Genomic DNA, 23,221 nt, shown 5'->3' on the forward strand with positions numbered 1-23,221 from the left:
AGGCCTGCAACAGCTAGGTCAAAGAGACCACAACTCCATTTGGGTCTCCCATGTGGGTGGCAGGGACTTAAGTAATTGAGCCATCACCTGCTGTCTCCCTGTGGCATGAGCAGGAAGCTGGAGAGTAAGCAGACTGGCTGGGACTCAAACTAGGCATTCCAGTATGGGACAGGTGAACCTCAAACAGAGGCTTAACCCACTGTTTGACAATACATGCTACTTATTAATCCCCTAGTCTTTCACGTCTCGGTTTCTTGTACAGTTAAAAAAAAAAAACAAAAAACACCCAAATAAAGTCAAACTGCAATCTACCAAAAAAGTAGTCCACATCAGAGATACCTAAAACCTTCTCAGGTCATATCTCCCTTAGAATCTAACTCATCCATGTGTTGGCGGGCAGTCATGCCCTAGGCCAGAAGGAAGGCCTAATGCCATATTTTAAGCAACTGTGTCCTAACAACTCTACAACTTCTCAAATCTTGCAATCAGATAGGAACCCAGCAGCCTCATTTCCTGTTTCACATGGATTTTCACACAGCCCTTGCTTTTACTTGACAACAATGGTCCAAATCCCAGCTCTGCAAAGATGTGGCATCCTCAAAGGGGAACTCAGTGACTTAGTGCTGAACTGTGAGATAAATACCTTTAGCTATTAGTCTGTGTGGTATCTTCCAGATGTCACTGTGTTTCCCTGAAAACTGAAAACTCCTCTGTGCCCACGTACTTCATCACCATTTGCACTCTCCAATTCCGACAAGCGTGCTCTCTGGCAGGAAAAGTGCTTAGCGATATCTCCAGCTATTGAGCTGAGACAACAGAGGGAACCCTCAGTTTATTACACAGATTCCCTTGCCTATCTGACAGTTCTCTTTCCCACCACCTTATCCTTATCTGCTCATTCACTGCTTACCCCTGAGGAGAGCAAGCAGATGAAATAAAATGCCTGTGTACAGTGAGGGCCCTGGTTTAATCTACAGGGCTACACTACAGTGAGAAGCAGAGAATCCCCATGTCAGACAAATAAAGTACACTGGCACTTTTATACACCCAACGGGATTGCACTGCGTCATTAAACAGGCACTAGGACAAACATCTCACACAAATGTTGAAAGAAAGAAAGAAAGAAAGAAAGAAAGAAAGAAAGAAAGAAAGAAAGAAAGAAAGAAGGAAGGGAGGGAGGGAGGGAGGGAGGGAGGGAGGGAGGGAGGGAGGGAGGGAGGGAGGGAGGGAGGGAGGGAGGGAGGGAGGGAAGAAATTCTCTAACTTAAAAAACAAACATAGGGGCTGGCGCTGTGGTGCAGCAGGTTAAAGCCCTCGCCTGAAGTGCCGGCATCCCATACGGGCGCAGGGTCAAGACCCGGCTGCTCCACTTCTGATCCAGCTCTCTGCTATGGCCTGGGAACGCAGTAGAGGATGGCCCATGTCCTTGGGCCCCTGCACCCATGTGCAAACAAACATAACAGTAGCAAAGTGAAAAACTATCACACAAATTGTCACATTTCCTAATTCTATGATATAATCTTAAGACTAATGTTGGCAACGAATATATGATGCAAACTACAGCATGGAGAAAGTTTCAGAGTTCCAAAACGAGGCAAGTTCTTAAGTCTTCTAGATCAGTGGATCATAAAGAAGAGAGTGGGTCAACAGTCAGAAGCACCTGAAGAGCTCATTAAAATACAAATTGCTGACCCCACCCCAGTGTCTCCATTTTAGTAGCTTTGGGGTAGAGCCTAGTGTCCCCATTTTTTTTTTTTTCAAAGTTCCCAGGCAATGCAGTTGTACTAGTCCAGGGACAATCTTTAACAATCACTGGGTTTTTGTTTTTGTTTTTGAATATCACATTCTTGTGGCAGTTCAGAAAAACTACTGATCGTAATTGTGAAAGCTAGTGAGGGCGTGAATTTGTACCTGGAATAACCAAAACACCACGCAAAAATGGGAAAGAAAAAAAAAGGATAAACATCAAGGTAAAAAAAAAAAAAATCACCAGTAAAAGAGAACACAGGGACAGTTCTCAAAAGAGAACAAAACTAAGCGACTCAAAGTGCAAGCTATCACCCCTTCGTCCCAAACCCTGCCCACTGCACTGACTGCTCTGCAAAGATTAAATGTGCTATCCATGGGAGAGCCCCTGTGAGGCTGGCAGCGGAAAGCTGAGGGTGCCTGTGAAGGGCCAGAAAAATTCACAATGCTCAGTGGGAGGGCATCAAATGTGTGAACACGGCACACCCTCTACCGGTTCAGAATGCCACAGAAACCTGAAGCTTTGTGACTTGTCAAGTATTACTATACTCTAGTATACTAGTCAGATGTAGGAGATTTAGTCCTGCTGTCATAAAACAGAGAAGAAAGCAAAGAGCAAGGATTATCTGCCTTTTTAAAACAGGAGGTACATGCTGTGGTCATCTCCCTTGTCCAACATCGACATCAGTAATCAATAAGACAGAAACAGATAGACACAACCTGAGGTCTATGGAAGCCTTAGAAGCCAAATCAATGTTAAACTACATTCTGTACTCATACGTTTCACTTAGGTGAAAAACCATTCTAATGACATTAAAAAGATTTTCTGGAAGACTCACAACTGGTTGTTAATTGCATCCACATAAAAATCAGCCAGTCTGAATGATCTGAAGTCTAAAGATCATTGCATTACAGAACTTTGCAAAGGCTACAAGCCAAGAAAAGCCAAACTTCCTGATACTTCTATTCCTTTTAAATAACAGATATCATCAAGTGTTTCCAAAACAAGGCATTTTTGGTTTTGGTATAACCAAAACCTACTCAACTGAGACAAGCCGTGCAATAAGAACGCTCTTGTATTTAGTGTCTGAGGTATTTATTTAGATCTAGCAGCAAGTCAGGCCTCTCTGTGCATGCATCTGACTGGTGAGGACTGTCCAAGAGAAGAGAGAGGAATGAAGAGCACACAGTCTGTGCATCCCCCATCCCTGTGTGGGAAGGGGAGGCACCAGCATCCTTCCAGCCTGGGTTTTTTTGGCAAGCAAGGAAAGATCCCAAGTCCCCAGAGTATACAGCAGCAACAGCAAAGGGAACTATGAGCAATCATGCTCTTTTCCTGCCACACGCCGAGCAAACAGCAGAGGAAAAAATGATACTGAGGTGATGGGAAATATTAGAATGTTGAATTCAACCCACATCCACATTCATAGGACTAATAATTTATGAAGTTAACCCAGTATAAGAGCTTCCAGATAGCACAATAAGTGAACATATAAAACAATTTCTGTCAAATAAATCACAGGTCCCTGTTGTTTAGCATTATGACCTAAAAGCTTAATTTAAAAAAAATTTGTTGGTCTCAAGTAAAACATTACTTGCTTCAGAAATATGCTCAGTACTCTTTTAGTCAGGAAAGCAATGTGGAAATATGTCACTCCTGCAAAGGAATGGGCATGTGCCTGAAGCCCAAAACCCAACAAGGATGGTCTCACTGTCAGATACTGTGCCTGTCCACCATGTAGATGTCCCCAGAAAGCTGTAAAGGAGCCGACAGAATTCCAGGCTTAAGACAGTGTGTGGGGGCTGGTGCTGTGGCGTAGTGGGTAAAGCCGCCCAGTGCCAGCATCCCGCGAGTGCCAGTTAGAGATCAGACTACTCCACGTCCTATCCAACTCTCTGCTTTGGCCTGGGAAAGCAGTGAAAGATGACCCAGGTGCTTGGGCCCCTGTACCCATGTGAGAAATCCAGAAGCTGCTGCTGGCTTCAGACTGGCCCAGCTGTGGCTGTTGCAGCCATTTGGGGAGTGAATCAGCATATGGAAGATCTCTCTCTCTCGCTCGCTCTCTCCCTCCCTCCCTCGATGTAACTCTGCCTTTCAAGTAAGTAAATAAATCTTTAAAACAAACATACACAAACAGTGTGTGGAGGATGAGGAGTGTGAATTGTGACTAAAGTAAACCAGCACTGTCCAACAAAGGAGCTTTCTGTGATGATGGAAAGAAACATCGCTATCCGCACTGCCCAGTAAGAGAGCCACTAGCCTTACATGACATGGTGAATGTGACTGTATAATCCTTGCTACCACCCTGTTATGAAGCTGTGCTCTCCATTTAAATACTAGAAACCTATACCTGGATGTGAAGGTCACAGCTTAGGTGGCTCCCAGGTATCCCACCTCCCATTATCATTTCATGTATTCAGAATGAAAAATGAAGTTGTTCAGGCTCACATGGGTTTTTAAGCAAATTTGGCTGTGAGGAGTAGGACAAAAGAAACCTCACATTCACTGCATTCCTGTTGCTGTTAGTCCTTCTTGGATTCTGAACCTCTTCACGACTCTGATTAAAGCCATGGGCCCTCTCCCTGGAGAAATGCCTGTGGTGCTACATACGATGGGGTCATCAAATAGTTCACATAAAATGCATATGATGGGGAAAAACTATACATGGACTTCAAAAGTGTTTTGTGAGAGTTGTCTGTGTGGCAAAACAGGTTAAGTCACAGTTTGGGACATTAAATACCAGACTGCCTGTTTTGAGTCTTGGCTTCTGCATTTCAGGTCCAGCTCCCTGCTAATGTGCCTGGGAAAGCAGGAGAGGACAGGCCAAGTACTTATATCCCTGCTGTCTACAGCTGCACCACCCTGATTGCACTTGATCTTGGATCCCTACCAACCATGTAATAGACTGGGATGAAGTTTTGGGCTCCTGACTTTGGCCAGGGCTGGGCCAGGCCATTTGGGAGTGAACCAGAGGATGGAAAACAGCTCACTCGCTTGCTCAATCACTCTGCTTTTCAAATAAGTAAATATAAATTCCCACCCCCCCCCCCCCCCAAAAAAAAACTGCCTTGCAACAAAATAAACATCTTTGAATTCACTTTTTCTATAAACTTTTTGGAATTCTCTATTACTTTTTTTTCTTTTTTTCCCACAAATCCAGGGACTTGTGAAATCAATGGATCCCATTGAAGGACCTGCTGCTACAGTGTAGGTCACACACCTAGATCAGTTTAGTGACAAAAAGCCTAAATGTTTTATACTCTAATACAATATATTAGTTACCTTCTGTTTTTGGTTAATGTGGCTTGTTTTCTACTTATGGTAATGATATAAGTTTAGCTTTAAAAATACTTACTTAAAAAAATAAAGGTGACTTACGGGCCCGGCACTGCAGCATACTAGGTTAAGCCTCTGCCTGCAGTGCCAGCATCCCATATCGGCACTGGTCCCAGTCCCAGTTGCTCCACTTCCAATCCATCTCCATGCTGATGGCCTGAGAAAGCAGCAGAAGATAGCCCAAGTGTTTGGGCCCCTGCACCCACGTGGGAGACCCAGAGGAAGCTCTTGGCTCCTGGCTTCCAATTAGCCCAGCTCTGGCCATTACAGTCATTTGGGGGAGTGAACCAGCAGATGGAAGATCTCTGTCTTTTCCTCTGTAACTTTGCCTCTCAAATAAATAAATCTCCAAAACATAAATAAATAAATAAATAAATAAAGGTGGCCTAAAGAAAATTATCACATTAGATTACAGAGACATATATATAATAAAATATTGAATAAATAATGATAGAAGTAGTCATTTTAAAACAAAATCCTATTACTTGCTAGATAACTTTAATATCAGTTCATCTCAAACTCCTTTTTTCAAAGTTATAAATAAGAAAAAAGGCAAATTGTCCACTCAGGTAAATGTACTTAGGTAATACAGAGGGTATAGACCAGGAGTGGGGAATGTCTGGCCTACAGCCCACTTAAGGCCTGCAAAATCATTTGATTTGGCCCTGCCAAGGCAACCACAGGAGGAACTTTGGAATTCAATAAACCTATGGTAGGCTAATTTTTAAGTTGATAATTCTGTATGGTCCATGAACAATGTTATAAAAGTCCAAATAGCCTTGACAGAAAAAAGTTCCGCACCCCTGGATTAATGAATATATTTAGGGTCATTTAGACTTGAAACTTATTTAATAATAGCATGTCCTTGGGAAAACTAGTTTCTTAATCTATAAAATGGGGATAAGACTTGGTACCTTAATTCAATGTATATTTATGAAGTACCTACTATGTGCCAGACACTGAATCAGATGCTAAAGACGCAGTGGTGAACAAACCAGGCAGGGACAAATCAATCCATTTATTTTCCGGGGTAGTTGTTTGTCTACCAGTTAAGTCTCGGACTAGGATGTCTGTATCCCACTCTGGAGTGTCTGGTTGGAGACGGAGCTTCAGCTCTTGATTCCAGCTTCCTCCTAATACAAACCCTGGGAGGCAGCAGATGTTGGCATTTCTGACATCCACCTTGGATGCCCAGCTCTGGGATTTGGCCTGGCCCAACCCTGGCTGTTGTGAGCATTTGGGAAGTGAATCAGCAGATGGAAGCTGTCTCTCAAAAATAAATAAATAAATTTTAAAAAAGGCAAGTAAGTATGTGTTGAAGGGACAGATAGATGAGCTAAGTACAGCAGAGAAAATAAGAGTGGCAGAGAGTAACAAAAGGGTGGTGGCAGGGGGCAAGCAGAGATGGGAGTTCAGGGAAGGTGACATGAGCTGACTATGCCAAGAGGGTGGTAAGAGGAAAGGAGCTGCCAGCACAGCTGTTATGAGAACAACTAAGTGAGTGCCAAGTGCTTTAGCTTGGTAGCAAAGAACCACTCAGTAAACAGCTGCTACTCTAATTACAAGGACACACAATTTCAAAGTTATTTTTGCACCAAAATAAACTTATCTTTTAATTCTGCTTTTCATGAATTTTCTGAAGCCCCCCTCCCATCTTCTTTTAAATGGTGTGTGCCTCTGCTCTGGGTAATGGGAATCAATGGTCAAGAGAGAAATGCAGAAATTTAAACAGAAAGCTTCTGTTTACATGGTGCATCTGATAACTCACTCCTGAAGGTTCAAAATACATCACAGGCATCTAAGGGCTGGTTGTTCAAAACCCTTTTGTGACGTCAGGGCACTTCCCCAAACTGACAAACAATGGCAAAGATTCTTTGTGCACTTACTATGTGCCATATGCTGTGCTAAGAACTTCCCATGTATCATCATCAGTTCATTTAATACTCCCAACATGTCTATGATGTGGTTTCCACCTACAGTTACTAAAAACAAAACTGGGCTCCAAACAGCTCCTAAATGACAACGCTAGGACCTAAAGCCAGATCTGATTTCACTGGCAACCCACCAAGACCTTCCATTCTTAAGCAGCCATTATCTCTAAGCCAGAGAAGACAACTCTTGGGGCAACCTTTTATCGGTTAGGAAACCTCCTCCAGAGAGAGAAATCCCCAACCAAGAAAAACTCTCACGCAGGAAAGACTCCCTCATCACCCTGGAAACACACCCTGGGATCAACCCTCCCAAGTCCACCTCGAGGGCCTCCCCAGCCCCTCCCACTTAAAAGAACCACTGCACTGCCAGGTAGAGATGCCACTCTGGGGGATAATCCATTAATTCAAAAGCAAACTCCTTCCCTTCCAGAAACTCACGGTCAATCCTGAGGATGCCCCACTCCCCAAGTATTTCAGAGCCACGCTGCTTACATGAGGAGGCCAGTGCAAAGTGAACATGTGGGGCCTCTTATTTAAAAGTTGGGAAATTCACGAATAAGACCACTGGGGATTAAACCAGGAGATCCCTCTACTAAGACTGCACGAGTGTTTCACCCACGAAGACAGCCCTGCTTTCCGAGTTCCTCTTTCAGTAAGAGGAGAGAGTACGTGGGGCGCTGTATTTTTTATTTATTTACTTTTCTGGTGAGAAGAAATATCAGTAGCAGTTGAAGGATCAAGAATGCCTCTCCCAGAGATAAGAGGCATTCTGCTGCACAGTTTTAAATACCTCCTAATGCTTTTGGCTTAGAAGTTTTTGGTATTGTAAATGGACATGATTTGTATTCTTTTTATGAACTCATGCCGCTCTGCCCTTCAGTAAGCTGGTACCTGGGACGTCCTGTGTGAATCTGGCAGCACTCTTCACCGTGGCTGGGCCAGATTCCCTACGAACCGCTCCAGCCAGCTGCGTGGTCCTGGAGACCGAGCCCTGCTCCAGCTTCTGGGCTTGTGGCCCGCTGCTGGGGAACCTTTACCCTGAGCAGTGCATTGTGGTTTGCAACAAACTGCAGAAAGGTTTGAGAGAAGCACTGAGTTCATGGACCAATGAGACAATCTTAGGTAGCGTTAGGCCAATAGGGACTTGAATTGGGGACGGAGAAGGCGGGAGCAGGGCGGGGCCTGGGCACTAGGCAGCAGTAGCCTAGCTGGGGCCGCTTAGATGCGCCAGTTTGCAAGTAGCTCAGCAGCTAGGCTGCAAGCTGGGGGCAGGACTGAGCGTCAAGCCTGCCTCAGAAGACTGGTCCAATAGGCCAGCCCCTGCCCCACCGTCTCAGAATCCGGGATGAGGCCCTCACTGCCGGGCTTATCCAACACAGCGTCCTGAGAAGCGGGTTGGGGGCATCGTCCCGGAATGGCGCGGCCCCGGGATGGGGGCACAGCTCACATCCCAACCCCTTGCTCCTCGTGTGGACCTCTCCGTCCCCCCATCCCCCACCCAGCAGGCAACCACGTACGACCGCAAGGCGGTGATCAAGTACGCGGACATGTCGGAAGAGATGCAACAGGACTCGGTGGAGTGCGCCACTCAAGCGCTGGAGAAATACAACATCGAGAAGGACATCGCGGCCCACATCAAGAAGGTGAGGCCGGGGCCGGGGCGCGCCGCCCTCTTGGTCCCTCCGCCCGGGCCCGGCGTCCGCAGAGCGCGGGGCGGCTCGGGAGCAGAGACTTCCAGAAAGGACGCAGACGAATCCTGCGCTCCGGTCGGAACCCCAGACCCTCGGCGCCCGAAGTGTTTGGTTGTGTTTTGTTTTTAAGTGGAGCTCGGCGGGGGGGAAAGCGCCACCTAGCAAAGGTCTCCAGGCTCGGAGAGCCGCGGTCCCCGGCGCCGGGATCTGTCTGGGCGTTCGCTCGGGAGCCGGAGCTGCGGGGGCGTCTGCAGCCTGCAGCCGGGCGGGAGCAGAGCAGAGCGCCAGCCCTCCGCGGGCCCTGGTCGAGCTCTGTTTGCTGTGGGGCAGGAGGCCGGCAGCCTAAGCCCTGGAAGGTTCCCGCAGAGAATGGGAGAACAGAAATCAAACGTGGCAGGGCTGCATGTGGCCTCTAAGAACGTTATTTCCTCAACAGATTTAAGAGGATTTCACACAACATGTGGGTTAAGAACAGCTAGAATCTACATAACTAAATCAAAGTTGCAAGAACTTTATAAAAAGAAAGTTTACCTTCAGCCTTTGCCTACATAGTCGCCTGGTGGCCTCCAGCGTCTCTTGGGCTGAGGGAAGTACTGGAGTTAAGTACGGTTGTTGATCCTGCGTCTTGCTAGCCTTGTGGACAAGACAGGAGGCCAGTACCAGCAGGATGTGTGGGGAAAGTCCATTTTAAATTACAGGTTGGAATAACAGTTTGCCAGCTGGCTGTCAGATTCTGCTTCAAGCATTCTTTTTATAGGGACGGTAGAGTGTTTACGCGTTCCCCTGTATTAAAATTTTAGATGTGCAGCTCTCTGGCTCAGATGCTGACTGGAGCTTTACCCTCCTGGAGGTCTCCTGTACAGCGGTGCAGGAGTGCAGCTCAGATCCCCCCGAGGGGGCCTGCGCTGTGGCACAGCGGGTTAAAGCCCTGGCCTGAAGCAATAGCATCCCATATGGGCGCCAGTTCTAGTCCCAGCTGCTCCACTACCTTCCAGCTCTCTGCTGTGGCCTGGGAAAGCAGAAGATGGCCTAAGTCTTTGGGCCCCTGCACCCGGGTGGGAGACCTAGAAGAAGCTCCTGGCTCCTGGCTTCGGATTGGCTCAGCTCCGGCCATTGAGGCCATCTGGGGAATGAACCAGAGGATGGAAGACCTCTCTCTCTCTACCTCTCTAACTCTTTCAAATAAATAAATAAATCTTAAAAGAGAGAGAGAGAGAGAGAGAGAGAGAGAATCTTCCTGAGGGAGAGGGTACTAGGCCAAATTTTTACCATTTTCTTGGATTTGTGGCACATGACAAATATAGGGGGATAGTTTAGATCTATTCAAACGAAATAGAAAAACTTGTTTAAAATAGTTGTGATAAATTACAACTATTGGTAACACTTGCTGTCCATGAGTAAGAATATTATAGATAGGGGCTGGTTCTATGGCCTGGCGGATAAAGCTGATGCCTGCAGTGCCGGCATCCCATATGGGCACTGGTTCCAGTCTCGGCTACTCCACTTCCAATCCAGCTCTCTGCTGTAGCCTGGGAAAGCAGTAGAAGATGGCCCCTGCGCCCACGTGGGAGACCTAGAAGAAGCTCCTGGCTCCTGCCTTTGGATCTGAACCAGCGCGTGGAAGACTCTCATTCTCTCTCTGCAACTCTGCCTTAAAAAAATCTTTGAATAAGGAACATTAGACATAGCATGGAGATGTAGACTATGAGAACAAAGTGCCCTGTCTGAGGCTGATCTTTCTGCCTTTGACCTCAAGTCCCCTGTTGTAGCTCAGCCTGCAAGTATGTTTGCATTAATTCACTATGTAGGCGCCTGACTTGGGAGCTGAAGAACATTCTTTCATTCTAAGAATTTGAAGATATTAATATTCCTTCTTTGCCCTTACAGCTTCTGTTTTATCCAGAAGGCAACTCTGCTCTCTGGTTTAGAACTGAAATTCTAGTGTTTCCTTTATTTCCCCTTCTTTTTCTTTCCCAGAAGTCTGACAGAAATAAAACTTCACCTGACACTGCATTATGGAGGAACTTGGTAGTGACAATGCAGTTGGCTTTGTTAACACTGCAGAAAAAGTGCCTCCAGACAACACGGGGAAATGTGTGCCAGCTTACGGAAGGGCAGAGCGGCATGAGTTCATAAAAAGAATACAAATCATGTCCATTTACAATACCAAAAACTTCTAAGCCAAAAGCATTAGGAGGTATTTAAAACTGTGCAGCAGAATGCCTCTTATCTCTGGGAGAGGCATTCTTGATCCTTCAACTGCTACTGATATTTCTTCTCACCAGAAAAGTAAATAAATAAAACATACAGTGTAGACTTTTAAGTCAACATCCAGCATCATCCCAGCCAGACTAAAGTCCTGCAGCTCGCTGCTGCTGTTTAACAGCTGGCCCAGGTGCTCTGCTGTCGCTGCTACTGTGCTGCTCTTAGTCACCCCAGACACGTTCATTTTTTACTCTGCATCATTATCTTTTACTAGCTAAGTATCTATGTGTGAATGAATGTATTAAAATGATTGCCTTTTAGGAGCCGGCACTGTGATGTAGCGGGTAAAGCTGTTGTCTGCAGTACCAACATCCCATATGGGCTCCTGTTTGAGTCCCGGCTGCTCCACTTCTGATCCAGCTCTCTGTTATGGCCTGGGAAAGCAGTACAAGATGGCCCAAGTGCTTAGACCCCTGCCTTGGTGTGGGAGACTCAGAGGAAGCTTCTGGCTCCTGGCTTTTGGACTGATCCTGCTCCAGCCATTGCAGCCATTTGGGGAGTGAACCAGTGGATGGAAGACTTTATCTGTTTCTCTCTCTGCTTCTATGTAACTCTGCCTTTCAAATAAATAAATAAACCTTAAAAAAAAAAACCGCTATTTAATATGTAGAAACATGAGCATGAATACACTAGGAAATACTATGGGCTGACGCCGCGGCTCACTAGGCTAATCCTCTGCCTTGTGGCGCCGGCACACCGGGTTCTAGTCCTGGTCGGGGTGCCGGATTCTGACCCGGTTGCCCCTCTTCCAGGCCAGCTCTCTGCTGTGGCCAGGGAGCGCAGTGGAGGATGGCCTAAGTGCTTGGGCCCTGCACCCCATGGGAGACCAGGAGAAGCCCCTGGCTCCTGCCATCGGATCAGCACTGTGCGCCGGCCACGGCGGCCATTGGAAGGTGAACCAAGGGCAAAAGGAAGACCTTTCTCTCTGTCTCTGTCTCTCACTGTCCTCTACACCTGTCCAAAAAAAAAAAAAAAAAAAAAAAAAAAAAAAAAAAAAAAAAAACTATGAAACAATAAGATGCCTGTACTAATATGAAGAAAAATCACGAGGAACTTGACAACTAAAGTGTAGACTGAACCAGGTATGCTGAATGGTGATTGGAAAACACCAGAGGAATACTGTTGTAGATAAAATTTTCCAATATTTTCCCATATGTGAAACTCAGCAGAGCTCACAAAAAGGAATCGCTAACATACACAGCAATTGCATTCATAGAAAAAAAAATTTATCATGTAAACACTGCTTTGTATTTATATATAAAATTAGGTATGCAATTAAAGGAACTTCAAGCACTGTGTGAGAGTTATTCATTGTACAGCACTGTTAAGCACACTGCAAAACATCTAGCAAAGCTAACTCCTACCTTCATTAAATGTATGTGCCAATTTACACTATGGCAGCAACTAAAAATGCTGTCACAAATTTCAAAAATGCCTCCCAGAAGATGGTTTTACACTGAGAACTACTGAACAACTGAACTAAGTGGATTTGGGGAGGATGTCTTTAAAAAGTGAGTGGAAAATTCATTTTATGTGGGAAAACTGCATGCAATTCAAATGTATTTGCAGAAAAATTATCTTTTAATTTCATTTTTCCCACAAACTTTTTGAAATGTTCTTCTATATGACTATATAGCTAGGTAAGATATTTTAAAGCCATTTGCAGGCTACTTAATGCATCTACTTTTAAGTTAGTATTTTTGGTAGTATACAATATTACTTTATAATTGCAATTCTTCATACTGTATCAACATAGTAGAGCTATGGAAACAGAAAATAAGACATCTAAGCATACTATAAAAGTATGTAATCTGAGGCAGGCATTGTGGCACAATGGTTAAGCTGCTGCTTGGGATGCCCACACGTCATACTTGTGTGCCAGTTGGCATCCTGACCACTCTGCTTCCAATCCAGCTGCCTGTTAATGCATCCTGGGAGGCAATGGAAAATGGGGCCCCTACCACCCACGTGAGAAACATGGATGGGTGGGTTTCAGGCTCATGGCTTCCATCTGGCTCAGCTTTGGCTGTGGAGGGCATTTGAGGAGTGAACTAGTAGAATGAAGATCAATTGACTGATCGCTCTCCCTTTCTCTGCCTTTCAGGTAGATAAAAATTAATAAAACATATATTTTGTCTGTGTGTGTGTATGCGTAAAAATAAATTTAAGGTGACAAGTACAAAAAACAAAAAATTGTAATGCAATGATTTCAAATACACAGGCAGGAATTTAAAAATAGGAATATCTGAGAGTTGGATTTTACTGAACTAGCAAACTACACACCACTAACATGTTGAACAAAAATGTTAACTGACTACTCTAAAAAATATTTAGGGATTCTAAAACAGGCAATAAAAAGATACATGTTATGGAACTTGGGAAAAAAACCATACACAGGAGCGGGCATTTAGAAAACACTTTCATCCCCCATATGAGGACCTCCACGTGATTTCAGTATAAATATGATTCACATGAATATGATGAGGAAAAAAGAGAAACAGGAGATTTAACAAAAAGGACCCAAACAAGGCTTGCAGAAATCCAATCAGTATGGTGTCTAAGTGAAAAATACATCAGATAGGAATAACAGCAGATGAGACTTTATGGAAGGAAAGATCACTGACCTTGAAGACACAGCAAGAGAAACCATCCACAGTGAAAGTCTGAAAATTCCAAACAAGAATTCCACCACCTCAGCTACTTGTAGAAATTATCAATTGATTTAACACAGTGAACCAGGGTACAGGAAAGGTAAAATATATAGACGAAATAATGGTGGACAAGTTAAAGGTTTAATGAAAAGTATAAATTTATATATCCAAGCAATTCAATAAGCTCCAAGTAGAAGCAACATAATACTATACCAAAGTGCATCAAACTGCAAAAAAAACAAAAACAAAAAAACATAAACAAACAAACAAAAAACCCACCTGGAAACAGAAAAGCTGCAAGCATCCAGAGGTAAAAAGCCACATTATTTACAGAACAAAGATAAAAATGAAAGCAGATTTCTCATTAGAAATCATGCAGCACAGAAGCAAACAAATGCTGAAGAAAAAAAACTGTCAATGTAAAATTCTATACACAGTGATAGTTCTCAATAGGACAAAACACTTTTTAAGACATAAATGCTAAGATAAATACATTATCAGCAGACTCCTACTTACAACAAATGTTAAAGAAAGTTCTTAACGCCAAAGAAAAATAATGCCAGATGGAAAACTGATCTACAAAAAGAGAAAGAAATGGTAAATAAAAGAATGAATAGAAAAGACAAGTCTAAAACGAAAATAATGCACTGTGTTATTTATAGCACACCAAGAATTAAAAATGCCCAACAACATTAGCACAGTCTGACAACAGGAGAATGCAGATTCTGTTTTCCAAAGACTGATTCCTATCCCAACCCTGCCTCCCTGCTTCCAATGTGACAACAATATTCCTCCAAGACATGTGTGGATGTGCATGTGTGTTGGGGATTGGAAGATGTTTCTTTGCCTTGAATCTGGCCAGGCATTTCTAACTACCTCCACCTAAAATAAAATATAAAAATAAATAAATAAAAAGGAGAAGTGATGTTGGTCAAGGCTAGTTCACAAAAAGCAGTATTGCTTCTACTTGGCGACTTCTGTGGGACTTGCTTTTGGAACCCAACCACCAAACTGGTCAAAAAGGTAGGCTCTATAAGCAGACCAGATGCCCAAGTTCTGACCAACAGATTAAGCTAAACTTCCAACCTGCATCAATTGCTTGACATATAATTTGGCACATGCATTCATCCAGTGAATGCAGCATTCACAGAACTGATGAGAGAAACAGAACAGAGCTAGGGGCCCGCGCTGTGGCGTAACTGGTAAAGCTGCCGCCTGCAGTGCCAGCATTCCATATGGGCACCGGTTCAAGTCCTGGCTGCTCCACTTCCCATCCAGCTCTCTGTTATGGCCTGGGAAAGCAGTACAAGATGGTCCAAGTGCTTGAGTCCCTGCACCTGTGTGGGAGACCAGGAAGAAGCTCCTGGCTCCTGGCTTCGGACTGGTGATGAAAAAAAAAATAAATTAGAACAAACAGAGCTAAAAGCTTCAACAAATCTTTCTCAGTAACTGAAAGAACAGAACCCCTCCTCCAAAATTCCCAAAGGGACTATAAGAGGGGTGTGTGTGTGTGCGTGTGTGTGTGAATTGATATTACAATTTACATAACATTTCTTACAACAGCAAGCTATACATTCTTCTCATGTGTACCTAAAACATTTACTAACTTTATTATGAGGAAGCTTCAAAAATCTCATGGAAGGGCCAGAGCTGTGGTGTAGTAGGCTAAGCCTCCACCTGCAGCGCTGGCATCCCATATGGGTACCAGTTCAAGTCCCAGCTGTTTCACTTCTGATCCAGCTCTCTGCTAATGGCCTGGGAAAGCAGTGGAAGACAGCCGGAGTGTTTGGGCTCCTGCACCCATGTGGGAGACCCAGAAGAAGCTCTTGGCTCCTGGTTTCGGACTGGCACAGCTCCAGCTGTTGCAGCCATCTACGAAGTGAACCAGCGGATGGAAGACCCCCCTCTCTCTCTCCCTCTCTCCCCCCTTCCCTCCTTCTCTCTGTAACTCTGCCTCTCAAATTAATAAATCTTTTTAAAATTTTCATGGAAAAATGGGATGAAAATATATTGTGCATTTACTTTCTGAAGCACTCTTTACTTATACTGCTTAAAGAAAGATTTCAAACCAATGATCTAAACGTCCACATTGAGAAACTAGAAAAAGAAAAGCAAATTAAATGCAAAAAAGAAGGAAGACAACAAAAAAAGAATAAAAATGAAACCAGACATTCATGAAAATAGAAACAAAAAAGCAGTAGAACTAAAAGCACTAATTGAAAAGAAAAGAAAGACAATTAACAAACGTTAGCTAAATTGATCAGAAAAAAGGGAGAGGACATAAATTATCAGCATCAGGAATAAAGGAGAAGAGCATCACAACAGAGTGTTATAAAAACAAACATTTAAATGGGAGTAATATTATGAAACAATTATGCCAACAAATTGGACTAAAACTAAAAGAAATACAAAGACATAAACTACCAATTTCAACAAAAACTGTGATAAAGATGCATATTATAAGCCCTGAATCAACCTCCAGAAGAAATACACAGCCTAAATATGCCAATTTCTGGTAGCAACATTGAATTTGTAGTTTAAAATCTTCCCTGGTGCCGGCACTGTGGTACAGCAGGTAAAGCTACCGCCTGCAGTGCTGACATCCCATATGGGTGCCGGTTCAAGACCAGGCTGCTCCACTTTCAATCCAGCTCTCTGCTATGGCCTGGGAAAGCAGTAGAAGATGGCCCAAGTCCTTGGGTCCCTGCACCTGCATGGGAAGACCCAAAGGAGGCTCCTGGCTCCTGGCTCCTGATCAGCGCAGCTTTAGCCATTGAGGCCATTTGGGGAGTGAACTGTCAAAAATTAAAAAAAAAAAAAGACTAAAATTCACCTCTAACTTACCACTAAAAGAATACCATTAGCAACAGTACATATCCTTTAAGTTTGTAGATGTATTTGGATATGTGTGGCTGTATCCTTTTCTTTTCTTTTCTTTTTTTTCTTTTTATTTGACAGGTAGAGTTATAGCCAGTGAGAGCGAGAGACAGAAAGAAAGGTCTTCCTTCCGTTGGTTCACTCCCCTAATGGCCGCCATGGCCGGCGCTGTGCCAATCCGAAGCCAGGGGCTTCTTCCTGGTCTCCCATGCGGGTCCTGGGGCCCAAGCACCTGGGCCATCCTCCACTGCCCTCCGGGGCCACAGCAGAGAGCTGGACTGCAAGAGGAGCAACCAGGAGTACAACTCGGAGCCCATATGGGATGCCGGCGCTGCAGGCGGAGGATTAACTAAGTGAGCCACAGCGCCGACCCTGGGTGTATCCTTTTCAACACACAGTTAGGATCACAGTATAAATTGTTCATATCCAGAATTTTTCACTTATTACATGGTGACTATTTTGTGAAATCCTTAATACAACTGTCTTAACATAGTGTTAAATGACTAAGTAACACATTTCATTAATGGAAAAAGAAAAAAAGAATAGAAGGAAATTCTTCATCCTTATAAAAGGCATCTAGAAAAATCACAGATCACACACAATAGGCAAAGGTTTAATTCTTTCCTCCCAGGATCAGCAACAAAGCTAAGATGTCCATTAGCACTTATGTTGAACACTACAGGAAGCACTGGTCAGTGTTAAGAGGCAAGAAAAAGAAACAAAAGTATCCGGATGAAAAAGGAATAAGTTTGTCTTTTTGCAGACTGTATACTCATGCATTTACAAAATCCTAAGTAACATACAAAAAGTTACCAGAAGCAATTTGAGTTTAGCAAGATTGCAGGAAACATGATTTTTTTTTTTTTTTCTGAAAGATTTATTTATTTATTTGAAAGCCAGAGTTACAGAGAGAAAGGAAAGGCAGAGAGAGAGAGATCTTCCATCCTCTGGTTCACCAGCATTCCACATGGGTGTTGGTTAGAGTCCTGGCTGCTCCACTTCCAATCCGGCTCCCTACTAATGAGCCTGGAAAAACAGTGGAAGATGGCCCAAGTCCTTGGACCCCTGTACCCCATAGGAGACCCGAAAGAAGCTCCTGGCTTCACTCTGGCCAAGCCCTAGCTGTTGCAGTCATTTGGGGAGCGAACCAGAGGATGGAAGATTCTCTGTCTATCTCCCTCTCTCTGTAACTGTGCCTTTCAAATAAATATAAATCTTTAAAAAAAAAAGAAAAAAGAAAAAAAGAAAAAGTCAGTTCTCCCAACCTCTTCTATAGATTCAACAGTCCAGCAGACTTTGTTTTGTACTAGAAATTCACAAGCTGACTGTAAAATTAAAAGCCCAAATTTTTTAAAAAAGATTTATTTATTTATTTGAAAGACAGAGTTACAAAGAGGCAAAGGCAAAGAGCGAGAGATCTTCCATCCACTGGTTCATTCCCCAAATGGCTGCAATGGCTGGAGCTGGGCCAATCCAAAGCCAGAAGATTCTTCAGGTCTCCCACGTGGGTGCAAGGGCCCAACCACTTGGACCATCTTTGCTGCTTTCCTAGGTGCATTAAAGGAGCTGGATCAGAAATGAAGCAACCAGGACTTGAACCAGCACCCATATGGGATGCTGGCACTGCAGGTGGCAACTTTACCTGCTATGCCACAGCAATGGCCCCAACCCCAAACAATTTTTCTCTCTGTCTCTCTCTCCCCTAATTCTGCCTTTCAAATAAACAAACAAAGGTTTTAAAAAAAATCCCAAACAAGAAACACTGTCTACCAACTGGTGACTGGTAAACCAACTGTGATCTATCTATACTACAAAGTTTACCCAGCAGTAAGAACAAACTTCTGATACACCCAACAACCTGGCTGATACCAAAAAGACCACGCTAAGTCAAAGAAGCCAGGCTGAAAAGACTATATGCTGCATGTTTCCATTTATATAAAAAAGCTAAAAAGCAAAGTTGTAAAGAAAAAAGTAAATCAGTTGTGTCAAGTGCGAAGGTAGTGCCTGTAAAAGTGAAAAGACTTATCAGAAGGATGGAAAGAAATGTTTTCTATCTCAGCTGTGGGGGTAGTATCACAACAGTATGTATGTGCCAAAAGTTCACTGAATTATACACTGAAAACGAGTGGATTTTACTGGCAGCAAAACTGATTAAAATTTTTAAATTAAACAGGAAAAGAAAGATCTTAAAGTTAGAAATCAGAAAACAATCATAAAGGTCAGAATAAGATCAAAATTGTTAGTAAATACTACGACACTTATGAAAACCTATGTTCAATGAGTTATATGCTATGAAATATTAAATGACAAAATCAATCAAAGAAAATGGAGTAAACAAGTCTACAATGGACATAATACCAAAAAAAGACTCAATCACTTTTATTCACTCCCACAAGAGCACTAAAACCCAACAGCTTTACAGAGGAACCAAAAGCTTTTAAAAACAAAAATTGCGGCAGACTGATCTCAAAATGTTGTAGAGAAAACATTGTTTAGGTTTGAAAACTGTCAAGATAAAAATTTAAAAGAAGGCTAGACAGATTTGAGAATCTTAACTAAAACTCAAGTAATTAAAGTAAAGCCTCAAGAGATTTATTAAAAATGACTAACTTGTTTTTACTCCAAGAATGCAAGGTTTCTTTTAAATAAGCAAAGCCACTACTAACATAAAACCAGCAAATATAGATATATGCAAAATGTCAATATTTTAACACAGTAACATATTGCACATTTTACAAAATTCAAACTTCATTTTTGTCAAAAGTATCAAACTACTTTTTATCTCTTAACATGATTAAAATAATCCACATCATAAATTTGATGGTTAAACATCAGTGGTTTTTTTCTGCTTAAAAGATGAAGGAATCCCAACTCCATCATTTATAATAGTTTATTACATAAGGAACAAAATGAATTTACTTAACAATATATGTCACTTAAATTTTATATAAAACTTAAGCAAAGAATCATTAGAATAATTTGCCTACTGTAGTACTTGGATATAAGGCAATCTGAAAAAAGAAAAAAATTCTATGTGTCAGTAAAAACCAGCTAGAAAAAAAGTGAGGAAGTATCTCCACGGACACAGCAATAAATTGGGGTTTCATACACAGCACAGCAGCTTCCTCGCTACGATCTACTGAAAGTCAGTCCTTGACACAAGGGTCTGTTAAAAAATAAACAAAAGAAATGAAAAAAAAAAAAACAATAAAAAAGAGAAAACAGTAGGTAATTAGTGTAGTGAATGTATTTTAAAAATCTTAAACTTCAGTGGGCAAAGACTTGCCTACTAGCATCAGGAAGGAATGCTAGCATCAGGAAGACGGGTCTTAAATAACAGTTACAATGTACAAGGATACTTCAAAAAGTTCATAGAAGCTGGAGTTTAAAAGTGAGATTATAATGCAAAAATTTCTGAAATCTACGCATTCTTTTCTTCATAAATATGCACTTTCCATGAACGTTTTGGAGTTCCTTTTTATTTCCAATTAAAACATTAACAAGAAGCTTAATAGGACTTGGAAAAATAAATGAGTTAAAAATATCAAAGAACATTCTGAAAAACATCAAAATACGATTAGCCTTTAAAAATAATAAAAGGGGTTGGCACTCTGGCATAGTGGGTAAAGCTGCCACCTGCAGTGCCAGCATCCCAAATGGGTGCTGGTTCATGTCCTGGCTGCTCCACTTTCAATCCAGCTCTCTGCTATGCCTAGGAAAGCAGTAGAGGATCAATCAAATCAACCCAGAAGAAGCTCCTGGCTCTTGGCTCCAGGTCGGCCCCAGCCCAGGCCCAGGCCCAGGCCCAGGCCCAGGCCCAGGCCCAGCTGCTGCAGTCATTTGGGGAGTAAACCAGTGGATGGAAGACCTGTCTCTGCCTCTGCCACTCTGCCTTTCAAATAAATAAACAAATCTTTAAAAAAATAAACTTACCTTTAAAAAAAAATAGGATTAGCCTTACCAAATACTAAACTCAATGCCTAAGCAAGGAATTGGGTCTCAATTCAGCTGATAAATCACTGACTTTCTCTTACAAAATAAATGCAAACAGGCTGAAGATTCACTAATTTGCTAACCATCTCTGACACAAGTTTGTGTTCAATACTGAACTAAAATATCTATAATAGAGTCGATCTTTCACTTCATAACTCATAGCTATGCTATCTGTGGTATAGCTAAAATGAGCAATTCATGACCAAAATAGTTCTTAAGGTTCATGTGTTAAGTATTCCTGGACAAATGTTATTATTTTTTTTCTAAAATATCTCTACACAAATATCTTAAATCTTTCTGTTGTGTTTAACCTTGCCATATCATTTGTCATGTGGGCCAGGAAAGCTGTGGTTACACACAATTTACCTATGGAAATGTACTCAGAGGTTTTTAAAATTTTTTTTGAAGAATTTATTTTATTTTTTATTTGAAAGTCAGAGTTACACAGAGAGAGGACAGGCAGAGGCAGAGAGAGAGGGAGAGGACTTCCATCCGATGGTTCACCCCCCAACTGGCCACAACGGTTGGAGCTGTGCCAATCTGAAGCCAGGAACCAGGAGCTTCTTCCAGAGAGAGAGAGAGAGAGAGAGAGACAGACAGACAGACAGACAGACACACGCTGTCTTCCATTCACTGGTTCACTCCCCAGATGGCTGCCAACGGCCGGAGTCATGCCTATCCGAAGCCAGGATCCAGGAGCTTTTTCTGGGTCTCCCACGTGGGTGCAGGGGCCCAAGGAAAGTCTTGAACTGGCACCCATATGGGATGCCAGTGCTTCAGGCCAAGGCGTTAACCCACTGCGCCACAGTGCCAGCCCCATACTTAGAGGTTTTCAAGATTTATTTATTTATTTGAAAGAGTTACAGGTAGAGAGGGAGGGAAGGAGAGAGATCTTCCATCCGCTGGCTCACTCCTCAGACTGCCGCAGGCTGGGGCTGGGCCAGGCTGAAGCCAGGAGCTTTGAGCTTCTCCTGGGTCTCCCATGTGGGTGGCAGGGGCCGAAGTATTTGGGCCATCAGCAGGGAGCTGGATCAGAAGTGGAAGAGCTGGGACATGAACCAGTACCCATTTGGGATGCAAGAAGTCACAGATAGCGGCTTTACCTGCTAGGCCACCATGCGGATCCCCTGAGTTATTTTATGGTAGACTCTCCAGGATAAATTCAGCATCCCTACCCCTGGCCAAACACACAGCTACACATCTAGCCTGTGCACTGTGTTCTTCTTCTTTTTTTTTTTTTTTTTTTTTTTTTTTTTTTTTGATAGGCAGAGTGGACAGTGAGAGAGAGAGAGTCAGAGAGAGAAAGGTCTTCCCTTGCCGTTGGTTCACCCTCCAATGGCCGCCGCTGCAGCCGGCGCACCGCGCTGATCCGATGGCAGGAGCCAGGATCCAGGTGCTTTTTCCTGGTCTCCCATGGGGTGCAGGGCCCAAGCACCTGGGCCATCCTCCACTGCACTCCCTGGCCATAGCAGAGAGCTGCCCTGGAAGAGGGGCAACTGGGACAGAATCCGGCGCCCCGACCAGGACTAGAACCCGGTGTGCCGGCGCCGCAAGGTGGAGGATTAGCCTATTGAGCCACGGCGCCGGCTCTCTTCTTCTATTTTCTATCCTTAGATCCGATACAAGAAAGAAAACACAGCTGCGAGTGGGACTTCCCAAAACAGTGCTAAAAGAAAACCGCTGCAAGAATTACAAGATACCAAGCAAACTCTTCCCTGGATCAAGTGTCTTCTGACACTTAAATTAAACAGGTTTCTTTTTTACTGTCTAACTTCTCAGAGTTCATAATATGCTAATTCTGATTATGAATTTCTGAGATAGGGATTTATATGCATCCTTTCTCAAGCTTATTTGATTAAAGGTTCCCTTTATTCTCGCCGGCACCATGGCTCACTAGGCTAATCCTCCGCCTGCGGCACTGGCACCCGGGGTTCTAGTCCCGGTTGCTCCTCTTCCAGGCCAGCTCTCTGCTGTGGCCCGGGAGGGCAGTGGAGGATGGCCCAAGTACTTGGGCCCTGCACCCCATGGGAGACCAGGAGGAAGTACCTGGCTCCTGGCTTCGGATTGGCGCAGCGCCAGCTGTGGTGGCCATTAGGGGAGTGAACCAACGGAAGGAAGATCTTTCTGTCTCTGTCTAACTCTGCCTGGCAAAAATAAAAAAATAAAGGTTCCCTTTATTCTCAAAGAACCATTAATGGCAAAGAACCCTGGCTTTGTAGAAAAAAAAAAAAAAAAGTACCTGTGTACAATTTCTAGCTCTACCATTAATTAACTATAAAATCTTGGATGAGTAATAAGCTTTTCAACTGTAAAACGGGGGAAATAATATTTACACTTCAGGAAGATACATTATATAAACACCAAGAGATTAACAATGTACCTTATAAACTTTCAATAAGTGGCATGTAGTGGGTAAAGCTGCCACCTGCAATAGGCACTGGTTCAAGTCCCTGCTGTTCCCCTTCCAATCCAGCCCCCTGCTAATGGCCTGGGAAAGCAGCAGAAGATGGCTCAAGTGTTTGGATCCCTGCACCCTAATGGGAGAGCCAGAAGAAACTCCTGGTTCCTGCCTTCAGCCTAGCCACTGTGGCCATCTGGGGAGTGAAACAGTGGATGGAAGATCTCTGTCTCTGCCTTTCAAATGAATAAATAAATCTTCCCCAAAAAAACTTCCAATAAAATTGCTATTTCATAGATATGACACCAAAAGAAAAAACAGACAAACTGGAC

The 23,221-nt window shown here is 43.4% G+C and overlaps 2 protein-coding genes and 1 long non-coding RNA gene across 4 annotated transcripts in view; 2 read left to right on the plus strand and 1 right to left on the minus strand.

Moving 5' to 3' along the window:
• SPPL3 (signal peptide peptidase like 3) overlaps positions 1 to 23,221 on the minus strand; it is a 132,409-nt gene that overhangs the window by 86,716 nt on the left and 22,472 nt on the right. The gene's annotated exons all lie outside the window — the stretch shown is intronic.
• Positions 4,876 to 11,562, plus strand: LOC103351757 (dynein light chain 1, cytoplasmic). Its single transcript, XM_008272299.4, has 2 exons — positions 4,876 to 8,657; positions 11,232 to 11,562. Exons 1-2 carry the CDS (start codon positions 8,445 to 8,447, stop codon positions 11,244 to 11,246), a joined length of 228 nt encoding a protein of 75 aa, XP_008270521.1. The 5' UTR covers positions 4,876 to 8,444; the 3' UTR covers positions 11,247 to 11,562.
• On the plus strand, positions 20,740 to 22,953 carry LOC138847419 (uncharacterized). The gene is made up of 2 exons (XR_011385227.1): positions 20,740 to 21,916; positions 22,565 to 22,953. It is a non-coding gene; the product is annotated as an uncharacterized lncRNA (long non-coding RNA).

This window comes from Oryctolagus cuniculus, chromosome 21 (assembly GCF_964237555.1).
Source record: "Oryctolagus cuniculus chromosome 21, mOryCun1.1, whole genome shotgun sequence".
Lineage (NCBI taxonomy): Eukaryota > Metazoa > Chordata > Mammalia > Lagomorpha > Leporidae > Oryctolagus > Oryctolagus cuniculus.